The sequence below is a fragment of the Mustelus asterias genome, unplaced genomic scaffold (assembly GCF_964213995.1).
Source record: "Mustelus asterias unplaced genomic scaffold, sMusAst1.hap1.1 HAP1_SCAFFOLD_1104, whole genome shotgun sequence".
NCBI classification, from domain to species: Eukaryota; Metazoa; Chordata; class Chondrichthyes; order Carcharhiniformes; family Triakidae; genus Mustelus; species Mustelus asterias.
In genome coordinates, this window is record NW_027591049.1 from 54532 (window position 1) to 67500 (window position 12969).

Consider the following 12969-nt stretch of genomic DNA (forward strand, 5'->3'; position numbering starts at 1 on the left):
GTGAGTTACAGACTGGAATCTAATCGAGGGGTTCAGGTGGTTTATATATAGAATCACAGATACCCGGGAGTGAGTTACAGACTGGAATCTAATCGAGGGGTTCGGGGCGGTTTATATATAGAATAACAGGTACCCGGGAGTGAGTTACAGACTGGAATCTAATCGAGGGGTTCAGGTGGTTTATATATAGAATAACAGATACCCGGGAGTGAGTTACAGACTGGAATCTAATCGAGGGGATCGGGTGATTTATATATAGAATAACAGATACCCGGGAGTGAGTTACAGACTGGAATCTAATCGAGGGGCTCGGGGTGGTTTATATATAGAATAACAGATACCCGGGTGTGAGTTACAGACTAGAATCTAATCGAGGGGTTCGGGGTGGTTTATATATAGAATAACAGATAGCCGGGAGTGAGTTACAGACTGGAATCTAATCGAGGGGTTTGGGTGGTTTATATATAGAATAACAGATACCCGGGAGTGAGTTACAGACTGGAATCTAATCGAGGGGTTCAGGGTGGTTTATATATAGAATAACATATACCGGGGAGTGAGTTACAGACTGGAATCTAATCGAGGGGTTCGGGTGGTTTATATATAGAATAACAGATACCCGGGAGTGAGTTACAGACTGGAATCTAATCGAGGGGTTCGGGGTGGTTTATATATAGAATAACAGATACCCGGGAGTGAGTTACAGACTGGAATCTAATCGAGGGGTTCGGGGTGATTTATATATAGAATAACAGATACCCAGGAGCGAGTTACAGACTGGAATCTAATCGAAGGGTCCGGGGTGGTTTATATATAGAATAACAGATACCCGGGAGTGAGTTACAGACTGGAATCTAATCGAGGGGTTCGGGGTGGTTTATATATAGAATAACAGATACCCGGGAGTGAGTTACAGACTGGAATCTAATCGAAGGGTCCGGGGTGGTTTATATATAGAATAACAGATACCCGGGAGTGAGTTACAGACTGGAATCTAATCGAGGGGTTTGGGTGGTTTATATATAGAATAACAGATACCCGGGAGTGAGTTACAGACTGGAATCTAATCGAGGGGTTTGGGTGGTTTATATAGAGAATAACAGATACCCGGGAGTGAGTTACAGACTGGATTCTAATCGAGGGGTTCGGGGTGGTTTATATATAGAATAACAGATACCCGGGAGTGAGTTACAGACTGGAATCTAATCGAGGGGTTCGGGGTGGTTTATATATAGAATAACAGATACCCGGGAGTGAGTTACAGACTGGAATCTAATCGAGGAGTTCAGGTGGTTTATATATAGAATAACAGATACCCGGGAGTGGGTTACAGACTGGAATCTAATCGAGGGGTTTGGGTGGTTTATATATAGAATAACAGATACCCGGGAGTGAGTTACAGACTGGAATCTAATCGAGGGGTTCGGGTGGTTTATATATAGAATAACAGATACCCGGGAGCGAGTTACAGACTGGAATCTAATCGACGGGTTCGGGTGGTTTATATATAGAATAACAGATACCCTGGAGTGAGTTACTGACTGGAATCTAATCGAGGGGTGCGGGTGGTTTATATATAGAATAACAGATACCCGGGAGTGAGTTACAGACTGGAATCTAATTGAGGGGTTCGGGTGGTTTATATATAGAATAACAGATACCCGGGAGTGAGTTACAGACTGGAATCTAATCGAGGGGTTCGGGGGGTTTATATATAGAATAACAGATACCCGGGAGTGGGTTACATACTGGAATCTAATCGAGGGGTTTGGGTGGTTTATATATAGAATAACAGATACCCGGGAGTGAGTTACAGACTGGAATCTAATCGAGGGGGTTGGGTGGTTTGTATATAGAATAACAGATACCCGCGAGTGAGTTACAGACTGGAATCTAATCGAGGGGTTTGGGTGGTTTATATATAGAAAGCAGATACCCGGGAGTGAGTTACAGACTGGAATCTAATTGAGGGGTTCGGGGTGGTTTATATATAGAATAACAGATACCCGGGGGTGAGTTACAGACTGGAATCTAATCGAGGGGTTCGGGTGGTTTATATATAGAATAACAGATACCCGGGAGTGAGTTACAGACTGGAATCCAATCGAGGGGTTCCGGTGGTTTATATATAGAATAACAGATACCCGGGAAAGAGTTACAGACTGGAATCTAATCGAGGGCTTTGGGTGGTTTATATATAGAAAGCAGATACCCGGGAGTGAGTTACAGACTGGAATCTAATTGAGGGGTTCGGGGTGGTTTATATATAGAATAACAGATACCCGGGGGTGAGTTACAGACTGGAATCTAATCGAGGGGTTCGGGTGGTTTATATATAGAATAACAGATACCCGGGAGTAAGTTACAGACTGGAATCCAATCGAGGGGTTCCGGTGGTTTATATATAGAATAACAGATACCCGGGAGTGAGTTACAGACTGGAATCTAATCGAGGGGTTCGGGTGGTTTATATATAGAATAACAGATACCCGGGAGTAAGTTACAGACTGGAATCTAATCGAGGGGTTCGGGTGGTTTATATATAGAATAACAGATACCCGGGAGTGAGTTACAGACTGGAATCCAATCGAGGGGTTCAGGTGGTTTATATATAGAATAACAGATACCCGGGAGTGAGTTACAGACTGGAATCTAATCGAGGGGTTCAGGTGGTTTATATATAGAATAACAGATACCCGGGAGTAAGTTACAGACTGGAATCCAATCGAGGGGTTCCGGTGGTTTATATATAGAATAACAGATACCCGGGAGTGAGTTACAGACTGGAATCCAATTGAGGGGTTCCGGTGGTTTATATATAGAATAACAGATACCCGGGAGTGAGTTACAGACTGGAATCTAATCGAGGGGTTTGAGTGGTTTATATATAGAATAACAGATACCCGGGAGTGAGTTACAGACTGGAATCTAATCGAGGGGTTTGGGTGGTTTATATATAGAATAACAGATACCCGGGAGTGAGTTACAGACTGGAATCTAATCGAGGGGTTCAGGGTGGTTTATATATAGAATAACAGATACCTGGGTGTGAGTTACAGACTGGAATTTAATCGAGGGGTTCGGGGTGGTTTATATATAGAATAACAGATACCCGGGAGTGAGTTACAGACTGGAATCTAATCGAGGGGTTCGGGTGGTTTATATATAGAATAACAGATACCCGGGAGTGGGTTACAGACTGGAATCCAATCGAGGGGTTCCGGTGGTTTATATATCGAATAACAGATACCCGGGAGTGAGTTACAGACTGGAATCCTATCGAGGGGTTCCGGTGGTTTATATATAGAATAACAGATACCCGGGAGTGAGTTACAGACTGGAATCTAATCGAGGGGTTCAGGGTGGTTTATATATAGAATCACAGATACCCGGGAGTGAGTTACAGACTGGAATCTAATCGAGGGGATCAGGTGGTTTATATATAGAATAACAGATACCCGGGAGTGAGTTACAGACTGGAATCTAATCGAGGGGTTTGGGTGGTTTATATATAGAATAACAGATACCCGGAGTGAGTTACAGACTGGAATCTAATCGAGGGGTTTGGGTGGTTTATATATAGAATAACAGATACCCGGGAGTGAGTTACAGACTGGAATCCAATCGAGGGGTTCGGGTGGTTTATATATCGAATAACAGATACCCGGGAGTGAGTTACAGACTGGAATCTAATCGAGGGGTTCAGGGTGGTTTATATATCGAATAACAGATACCTGGGTGTGAGTTACAGACTGGAATCTAATCGAGGGGTACGGGTGGTTTATATATAGAATAACAGATACCCGGGACTGAGTTACAGACTGGAATCTAATCGAGGGGTTTGGGTGGTTTATATATAGAATAACAGATACCCGGGAGTGAGTTACAGACTGGAATCCAATCGAGGGGTTCGGGTGGTTTCTATATTGAATAACAGATACCCGGGAGTGAGTTACAGACTGGAATCCAATCGAGGGGTTCGGGTGGTTTATATATAGAATAACAGATACCCGGGAGTGAGTTACAGACTTGAATCTAATCGAGGGGTTTGGGTGGTTTATATATAGAATAACAGATACCCAGGATTGAGTTACAGACTGCAATCCAATCGAGGGCTTCGGGTGGTTTATATATAGAATAACAGATCCCCGGGATTGAGTTACAGACTGGAATCTAATCGAGGGGTTTGGGTGGTTTATATATAGAATAACAGATACCCGGAGTGAGTTACAGACTGGAATCTAATCGAGGGGTTTGGCTGGTTTATATATAGAATAACGGATACCCGGGAGTGAGTTACAGACTGGAATCCAATCGAGGGGTTCGGGTGGTTGAGATATAGAATAACAGATACCGGGGAGTGAGTTACAGACTGGAATCTAATCGAGGAGTTTGGGTGGTTTATATATAGAATAACAGATACCCGGGAGTGAGTTACAGACTGGAATCTAATCGAGGGGTTCGGTATGGTTCATATATAGAATAACAGATACCCGGGAGTGAGTTACAGACTGGAATCTAATCGAGGGGTTCGGGGTTGTTTATATATAGAATAACAGATACCCGGGACTGAGTTACAGACTGGAATCTAATCGAGGGGTTTGGGTAGTTTATATATAGAATAACAGATACCCGGGAGTGAGTTACAGACTGGAATCTAATAGAGGGGTTCGGGGCGGTTTATATATAGAATAACAGATACCCGGGAGTGAGTTACAGACTGGAATGTAATCGAGGGGTTCAGGTGGTTTATATATAGAATCACAGATACCCGGGAGTGAGTTACAGACTGGAATCTAATCGAGGGGATCGGGTGATTTATATATAGAATAACAGATACCCGGGAGTGAGTTACAGACTGGAATCTAATCGAGGGGCTCGGGGTGGTTTATATATAGAATAACAGATACCCGGGAGTGAGTTACAGACTAGAATCTAATCGAGGGGTTCGGGGTGGTTTATATATAGAATAACAGATAGCCGGGAGTGAGTTACAGACTGGAATCTAATCGAGGGGTTTGGGTGGTTTATATATAGAATAACAGATACCCGGGAGTGAGTTACAGACTGGAATCTAATCGAGGGGTTCAGGGTGGTTTATATATAGAATAACATATACCGGGGAGTGAGTTACAGACTGGAATCTAATCGAGGGGTTCGGGTGGTTTATATATAGAATAACAGATACCCGGGAGTGAGTTACAGACTGGAATCTAATCGAGGGGTTCGGGGTGGTTTATATATAGAATAACAGATACCCGGGAGTGAGTTACAGACTAGAATCTAATCGAAGGGTCCGGGGTGGTTTATATATAGAATAACAGATACCCGGGAGTGAGTTACAGACTGGAATCTAATCGAGGGGTTCGGGGTGGTTTATATATAGAATAACAGATAGCCGGGAGTGAGTTACAGACTGGAATCTAATCGAGGGGTTCGGGGTGGTTTATATATAGAATAACAGATACCCGGGAGTGAGTTACAGACTGGAATCTAATCGAGGGGTTCGGGGTGATTTATATATAGAATAACAGATACCCGGGAGCGAGTTACGCACTGGAATCTAATCGAAGGATCCGGGGTGGTTTATATATAGAATAACAGATACCCGGGAGTGAGTTACAGACTGGAATCTAATCGAGGGGTTCGGGGTGATTTATATATAGAATAACAGATACCCGGGAGTGAGTTACAGACTGGAATCTAATCGAGGGGTTCGGGGTGGTTTATATAGAGAATAACAGATACCCGGGAGTGAGTTACAGACTGGAATCTAATCGAGGGGTTTGGGTGGTTTATATATAGAATAACAGATACCCGGGAGTGAGTTACAGACTGGAATCTAATCGAGGGGTTTGGGTGGTTTATATAGAGAATAACAGATACCCGGGAGTGAGTTACAGACTGGAATCTAATCGAGGGGTTTGGGTGGTTTATATATAGAATAACAGATACCCGGGAGTGAGTTACAGACTGGAATCTAATCGAGGGGTTCGGGTGGTTTATATATAGAATAACAGATACCCGGGAGTGAGTTACAGACTGGAATCTCATCGAGGGGTTCGGGTGGTTTATATAGAGAATAACAGATACCCGGGAGTGAGTTACAGACTGGAATCTAATCGAGGGGTTCGGGGTGGTTTATGTATAGAATATCAGATACCCGAGAGTTAGTTACTGACTGGAATCTAATCGAGGGGTTCGGGGTGGTTTATGTATAGAATATCAGATACCCGGGAGTTAGTGAAGGACTTGTAACCTGCTCGGAGTGTTAGGTGTTGTGGGTCTTTACTACAAGAATAGAAGTTTTCTCCACCTATCGATCGATCACAACGTTGATTGATTCTTGTCACTCTCTTCTGTAATGTGTGCAATCTGAATGTAAAACACAAGTTCTGCAACACCCTAATGATCCCGCCATTTAATGATGTTATCTGCTCTTGGAGCGAACTGCAGCATCTTGAATATGGGACATACCTCCCTCCTTTCGTTCCCTGGTTAAGACAGCAATCTGCTGGGATGTTGCTGAAAGGGTGAATAATACTCTGGCCACCATACTATGCATCATTAATCATTGTACACAGTCAATTAGTAACTTGAGTTGAAGGACCTCTGTTCCTCTGTGGTTGTCCGCGATACTCTAGAATTTGGCTAACCTTCACCCTGTTAGATTTCATTTGATTTTGCTGTAAATTTGAGCCGAGTAATTGTAGATTGGTATTTGTAAAAATTGTAAAATGCTCGGGGGGAAATAGAAATCATACAAAACCCTACAATGCAGAAAGAGGCCATTCGGCCCATCGAGTCTGCACCCGACCACAATCCCACCCAGGCCCTACCCCCATATCCCTACATATTTTACCCACTAATCCCTACGCATCTCAGGACACCAAGGCACAATTTTTAGCATGGCCAATCAACCTAACCCGCACATCTTTGGACTGTGGGAGGAAACCGGAGCACCCGGAGGAAACCCACGCAGACACGGGGAGAATGTGCAAACTCTCACACAGACCCGAGCCGGGAATCGAACCCAGGTCCCTGGAGCTGTGAAGCAGCAGTGCTAACCACTGTGCTACCGTGCCGCCCACTCGGACCATTGCATGGTCCCTTTAAAAGCTGGTGCTTTTGCTGGGTTTGGAATGTACACAGAGAACCCAAACTGAAAGATTTGTATTGAAAGGCCAAGCAGCAGTGTTACCAAGGCAACTCCCTCTGCGCAGCTGGATCCTGAATTTCCTCACCCACAGACCACAATCAGTGAGGATACGAAACAACACCTCCGCCACGATCATTCTCAACACCGGTGCCCCACAAGGCTGTGTTCTCAGTCCCCTACTATATTCCTTATACATTTGTGACTGTGTGGCCAAATTCGGAGAGAGAGAAACAGAGAAAGAGAGATAGAGAGTGATAGAAAGAGAGAGAGAGATAGAGAGAGAGTGATTGAAAGAGAGAGAGAGAGACAGACAGAGACAGAGCGAGAGACAGAGAGAGAGAGAGAGAGACAGAGAGAGAGACAGACAGAGACAGAGAGAGAGACAGAGAGAGAGGGAGAGACAGAGAGAGAGTGATAGAAAGAGAGAGAGAGAGAGACAGACAGAGACAGAGAGAGAGACAGACAGAGACAGAGAGACAGAGAGAGACAGAGAGAGCAACAGAGAGAGAGAGAGTGATAGAAAGAGAGAGACAGACAGACAGAGAGAGAGAGAGACAGAGAAAGAGTGATAGAAAGAGAGAGAGACAGAGAGAGAATGATAGAAAGTGAGAGAGAGACAGAGAGATAGAGAGAGAGATAGAAAGAGAGAGAGAGAGAGACAGAGAGAGTGATAGAAAGAGAGAGAGAGAGAGAGACAGAGAGAGAGAGAGAGAGAAACAGAGAGAGAGTGTCGAGCGTTGGTTATTTAATTCATGAATTCATGGCAGATGGACTTCAACCCAGATAAATGCGTAGTGGTCCATTTTGGCAGGTCAAATGGGATGAAGGACTACAATATGAAGGGAAAGACTCTTAGTACTGCAGAGGATCAGAAGGACCTTGGGGTCCGGGTCCATAGGACTCTAAAATCGGCCCCGCAGGTGGAGGAGGTGGGTAAGAAGGCGTATGGTGTGCTGGCCTTTATCAATCGAGGGATTGAGTTTAGGAGTCCGGGGATCATGATGCAGCTTTATAAGACCCTCGTCAGACCCCACTTGGAGTACGGTGCTCAGTTCTGGTCACCTCATTACAGGAAGGATGTGGAAAAGATTGAAAGGGTGCAGAGGAGATTTACAAGGATGTTGCCTGGATTGAGTGGCATGCCTTATGAGGATAGGCTGAGGGAGCTCGGTCTTTTCTCCTTGGAGAGACGAAGTATGAGAGGAGACCTAATAGAGGTATATAAGATGTTGAGAGGCATAGATCGGGTGGACTCTCAGAGGCTTTTTCCCAGGGTGGAAATGTCTGCTACGAGAGGACACAGGTTTAAGGTGCTGGGGGGTAGGTACAGGGGAGATGTTAGGGGTAAGTTTTTCACACAGAGGGTGGTGGGCGAGTGGAATCGGCTGCTGTCAGTGGTGGTGGAGGCAAACTCGATAGGGTCTTTTAAGAGACTCCTGGATGAGTACATGGGACGTAATAGGATGGAGGGTTATAGGTAGGTCTAGAAGGTAGGGATGTGTTCGGCGCAACTTGTGGGGCCGAAGGGCCTGTTTTGTGCTGTAGTTTTTCGATGTTTCTATGAATCCTTCTCTCTTCTGTGTTTCAGGAACGCCGCCTGTTTTCCAACAGGCCTTCGGCCTACCATCGCCTCGCCCGCCGGGGAGCTGTCAGCCGGTGTCGAGGGGCTGGGTGGACGGGGCTCCTTGGCGGCGGGACCGGGCGGCCCAAGTAGTCGGGGGGTGGGGGAGGGGGAGGGCCCCGCCCAGGCTGCGAGGGGAGCGGCGGCCTCCACATGGCTGTTCGGGGGAGTGGCCTGGCCCTGGCTCCGGGCCGGCTGCGGTGATCCTCCCCCGCCTCCCAGCGGCCCCTGGCCCTCCCCTGTCGCCGTGGCGCCCGGCCCCGCCCCCGCCGCCCAGATGCCGGCCGGCAAGGCCAACCTCTTCGGCAAGGCCCGGAAGGAGGAGGAGCTCCGACGGCGGGACTACCTCTTTGAGACCTACTACTGCAACAGCCATCAGTACCCGCTCACCCTGCTGGCACTGGTCATCATTGTCGGCATCTGCCTGGCGCTCATCGCCATCTTCTACATCCGAGGCATGGTAGGTGGGGACACACCATCTCTCCGGGGGCGGGGCGGGGGGGGGGTGGGGCACGTGGACAACATTAGCACCCCTCCCCCTTCCCCTGTTACCCACCTCCCATTACCCGCCCCTTCCCCGACCTGTGCACACCCCAAAAAACTCCAACCCCTCCCACATAGAAATCATAGAAACCCTACAGTACAGAAAGAGGCCATTCGGCCCATCGAGTCTGCACCGACCACAGGGAGAGGTGACGGCCTGGTGGCATTATCGCCAGACCACTCAATCCAGAAACACGGCTAATGTTCTGGGGGACCCGGGTTCGAATCCCTCCCACGGCAGATGGTGGAATTCGAATTCAATAATACAAAATCTGGAATTAAGAATCTACTGATGACCGGGGCAATTTAGCATGGCCAATCCACCTAACCTGCACATCTTTGGACACTAAGGGACAATTTAGCATGGCCAATCGACCTAACCTGCACATCTTTGGACACTAAGGGGCAATTTAGCACGGCCAATCCACCCAACCTGCACATCTTTGGACACTAAGGGGCAATTTAGCATGGCCACTCCACCTAACCTGCACATCTTTGGACACTAAGGGGCAATTTAGCATGGCCAATCCACCCAACCTGCACATCTTTGGACACTAAGGGACAATTTAGCATGGCCAATCCACCTAACCTGCACATCTTTGGACACTAAGGGGCAATTTAGCATGGCCAATCCACCCAACCTGCACATCTTTGGACACTAAGGGGCAATTTAGCACGGCCAATCCACCCAACCTGCACATCTTTGGACACTAAGGGACAATTTAGCATGGCCAATCCACCTAACCTGCACATCTTTGGACACTAAGGGGCAATTTAGCATGGCCAATCGACTTAACCTGCACATCTTTGGACACTAAGGGGCAATTTAGCATGGCCAATCCACCCAACCTGCACATCTTTGGACACTAAGGGGCAATTTAGCATGGCCAATCCACCTAACCTGCACATCTTTGGACACTAAGGGGCAATTTAGCACGGCCAATCCACCCAACCTGCACATCTTTGGACACTAAGGGGCAATTTAGCATGGCCAATCCACCTAACCTGCACATCTTTGGACACTAAGGGACAATTTAGCATGGCCAATCCACCTAACCTGCACATCTTTGGACACTAAGGGGCAATTTAGCACGGCAAATCCACCCAACCTGCACATCTTTGGACACTTAAGGGGCAATTTAGCACGGCCAATCAACCTAACCTGCACATCTTTGGACACTAAGGGACAATTTAGCATGGCCAATCCACCCAACCTGCACATCTTTGGACACTAAGGGACAATTTAGCATGGCCACTCCACCTAACCTGCACATCTTTGGACACTAAGGGGCAATTTAGCACGGCCAATCCACCCAACCTGCACATCTTTGGACACTAAGGGGCAATTTAGCATGGCCAATCCACCCAACCTGCACATCTTTGGACACTAAGGGGCAATTTAGCATGGCCAATCCACCCAACCTGCACATCTTTGGAGACTAAGGGACAATTTAGCATGGCCAATCCACCTAACCTGCACATCTTTGGACACTAAGGGGCAATTTAGCACGGCCAATCCACCCAACCTGCACATCTTTGGACACTAAGGGGCAATTTAGCACGGCCAATCAACCTAACCTGCACATCCTTGGACACTAAGGGACAATTTAGCATGGCCAATCCACCCAACCTGCACATCTTTGGACACTAAGGGGCAATTTGGCATGGCCAATCCACCTAACCTGCACATCTTTGGACACTAAGGGGCAATTTAGCACGGCCAATCCACCCAACCTGCACATCTTTGGACACGAAGGGGCAATTTAGCATGGCCAATCCACCCAACCTGCACATCTTTGGACACTAAGGGACAATTTAGCATGGCCAATCCACCTAACCTGCACATCTTTGGACACTAAGGGGCAATTTAGCACGGCAAATCCACCCAACCTGCACATCTTTGGACACTAAGGGGCAATTTAGCACGGCCAATCAACCTAACCTGCACATCTTTGGACACTAAGGGACAATTTAGCATGGCCAATCCACCCAACCTGCACATCTTTGGACACTAAGGGACAATTTAGCATGGCCAATCCACCTAACCTGCACATCTTTGGACACTAAGGGGCAATTTAGCATGGCCAATCCACCCAACCTGCACATCTTTGGACACAAAGGGGCAATTTAGCATGGCCAATCCACCCAACCTGCACATCTTTGGACACTAAGGGGCAATTTAGCATGGCCAATCCACCCAACCTGCACATCTTTGGACACTAAGGGACAATTTAGCATGGCCAATCCACCTAACCTGCACATCTTTGGACACTAAGGGGCAATTTAGCACGGCCAATCCACCCAACCTGCACATCTTTGGACACTAAGGGGCAATTTAGCACGGCCAATCAACCTAACCTGCACATCTTTGGACACTAAGGGACAATTTAGCATGGCCAATCCACCCAACCTGCACATCTTTGGACACTAAGGGGCAATTTAGCATGGCCAATCAACCTAACCTGCACAGCTTTGGACACTAAGGGACAATTTAGCATGACCAATCCACCTAACCTGCACATCTTTGGACACTAAGGGGCAATTTAGCACGGCCAATCCACCCAACCTGCACATCTTTGGACACTAAGGGGCAATATAGCATGGCCAATCCACCCAACCTGCACATCTTTGGACACTAAGGGGCAATTTAGCATGGCCAATCAACCTAACCTGCACATCTTTGGACACTAAGGGGCAATTTAGCATGGCCAATCCACCTAACCTGCACATCCTTGGACACTAAGGGGCAATTTAGCATAGCCAATCCACCTAACCTGCACATCTTTGGACACTAAGGGGCAATTTAGCATGGCCAATCCACCCAACCTGCACATCTTTGGACACTAAGGGACAATTTAGCATGGCCAATCCACCTAACCTGCACATCTTTGGACACTAAGGGGCAATTTAGCATGGCCAATCCACCCAACCTGCACATCTTTGGACACTAAGGGACAATTTAGCATGGGCAATCCACCTAACCTGCACATCTTTGGACACTAAGGGACAATTTAGCATGGCCAATCCACCCAACCTGCACATCTTTGGACACTAAGGGACAATTTAGCATGGGCAATCCACCTAACCTGCACATCTTTGGACACTAAGGGGCAATTCAGCATGGCCAATCCACCCAACCTGCACATCTTTGGACACTAAGGGACAATTTAGCATGGCCAATCCACCCAACCTGCACATCTTTGGACACTAAGGGACAATTTAGCATGGGCAATCCACCTAACCTGCACATCTTTGGACACTAAGGGGCAATTCAGCATGGCCAATCCACCCAACCTGCACATCTTTGGACACTAAGGGACAATTTAGCATGGCCAATCCACCCAACCTGCACATCTTTAGACACTAAGGGACAATTTAGCATGGCCAATCCACCCAACCTGCACATCTTTGGACACTAAGGGGCAATTTAGCATGGCCAATCCACCTAACCTGCACATCTTTGGACACTAAGGGGCAATTTAGCATGGCCAATCCACCCAACCTGCACATCTTTGGACACTAAGGGACAATTTAGCATGGCCAATCCACCTAACCTGCACATCTTTGGACACTAAGGGGCAATTTAGCATGGCCAATCCACCCAACCTGCACATCTTTGGACACTAAGGGGCAATTTAGCATGGCC

At 47.1% G+C, this 12969-nt stretch overlaps 1 protein-coding gene across 1 annotated transcript in view; it reads left to right on the top strand.

The window, feature by feature from the left end:
* Nucleotides 1-8747: 8747 nt before the first annotated feature.
* The window catches only part of LOC144487894 (adenylate cyclase type 2-like), a gene marked incomplete at both ends in the record, with an annotated part of 60623 nt that continues 56401 nt past the window's right edge, over nucleotides 8748-12969 (top strand). Inside the window, one exon of the mRNA XM_078205944.1 lies at nucleotides 8748-9240. Within this exon, the coding sequence (XP_078062070.1) occupies nucleotides 8748-9240 (493 nt within the window). The remainder of the gene's footprint in view (nucleotides 9241-12969) is intronic.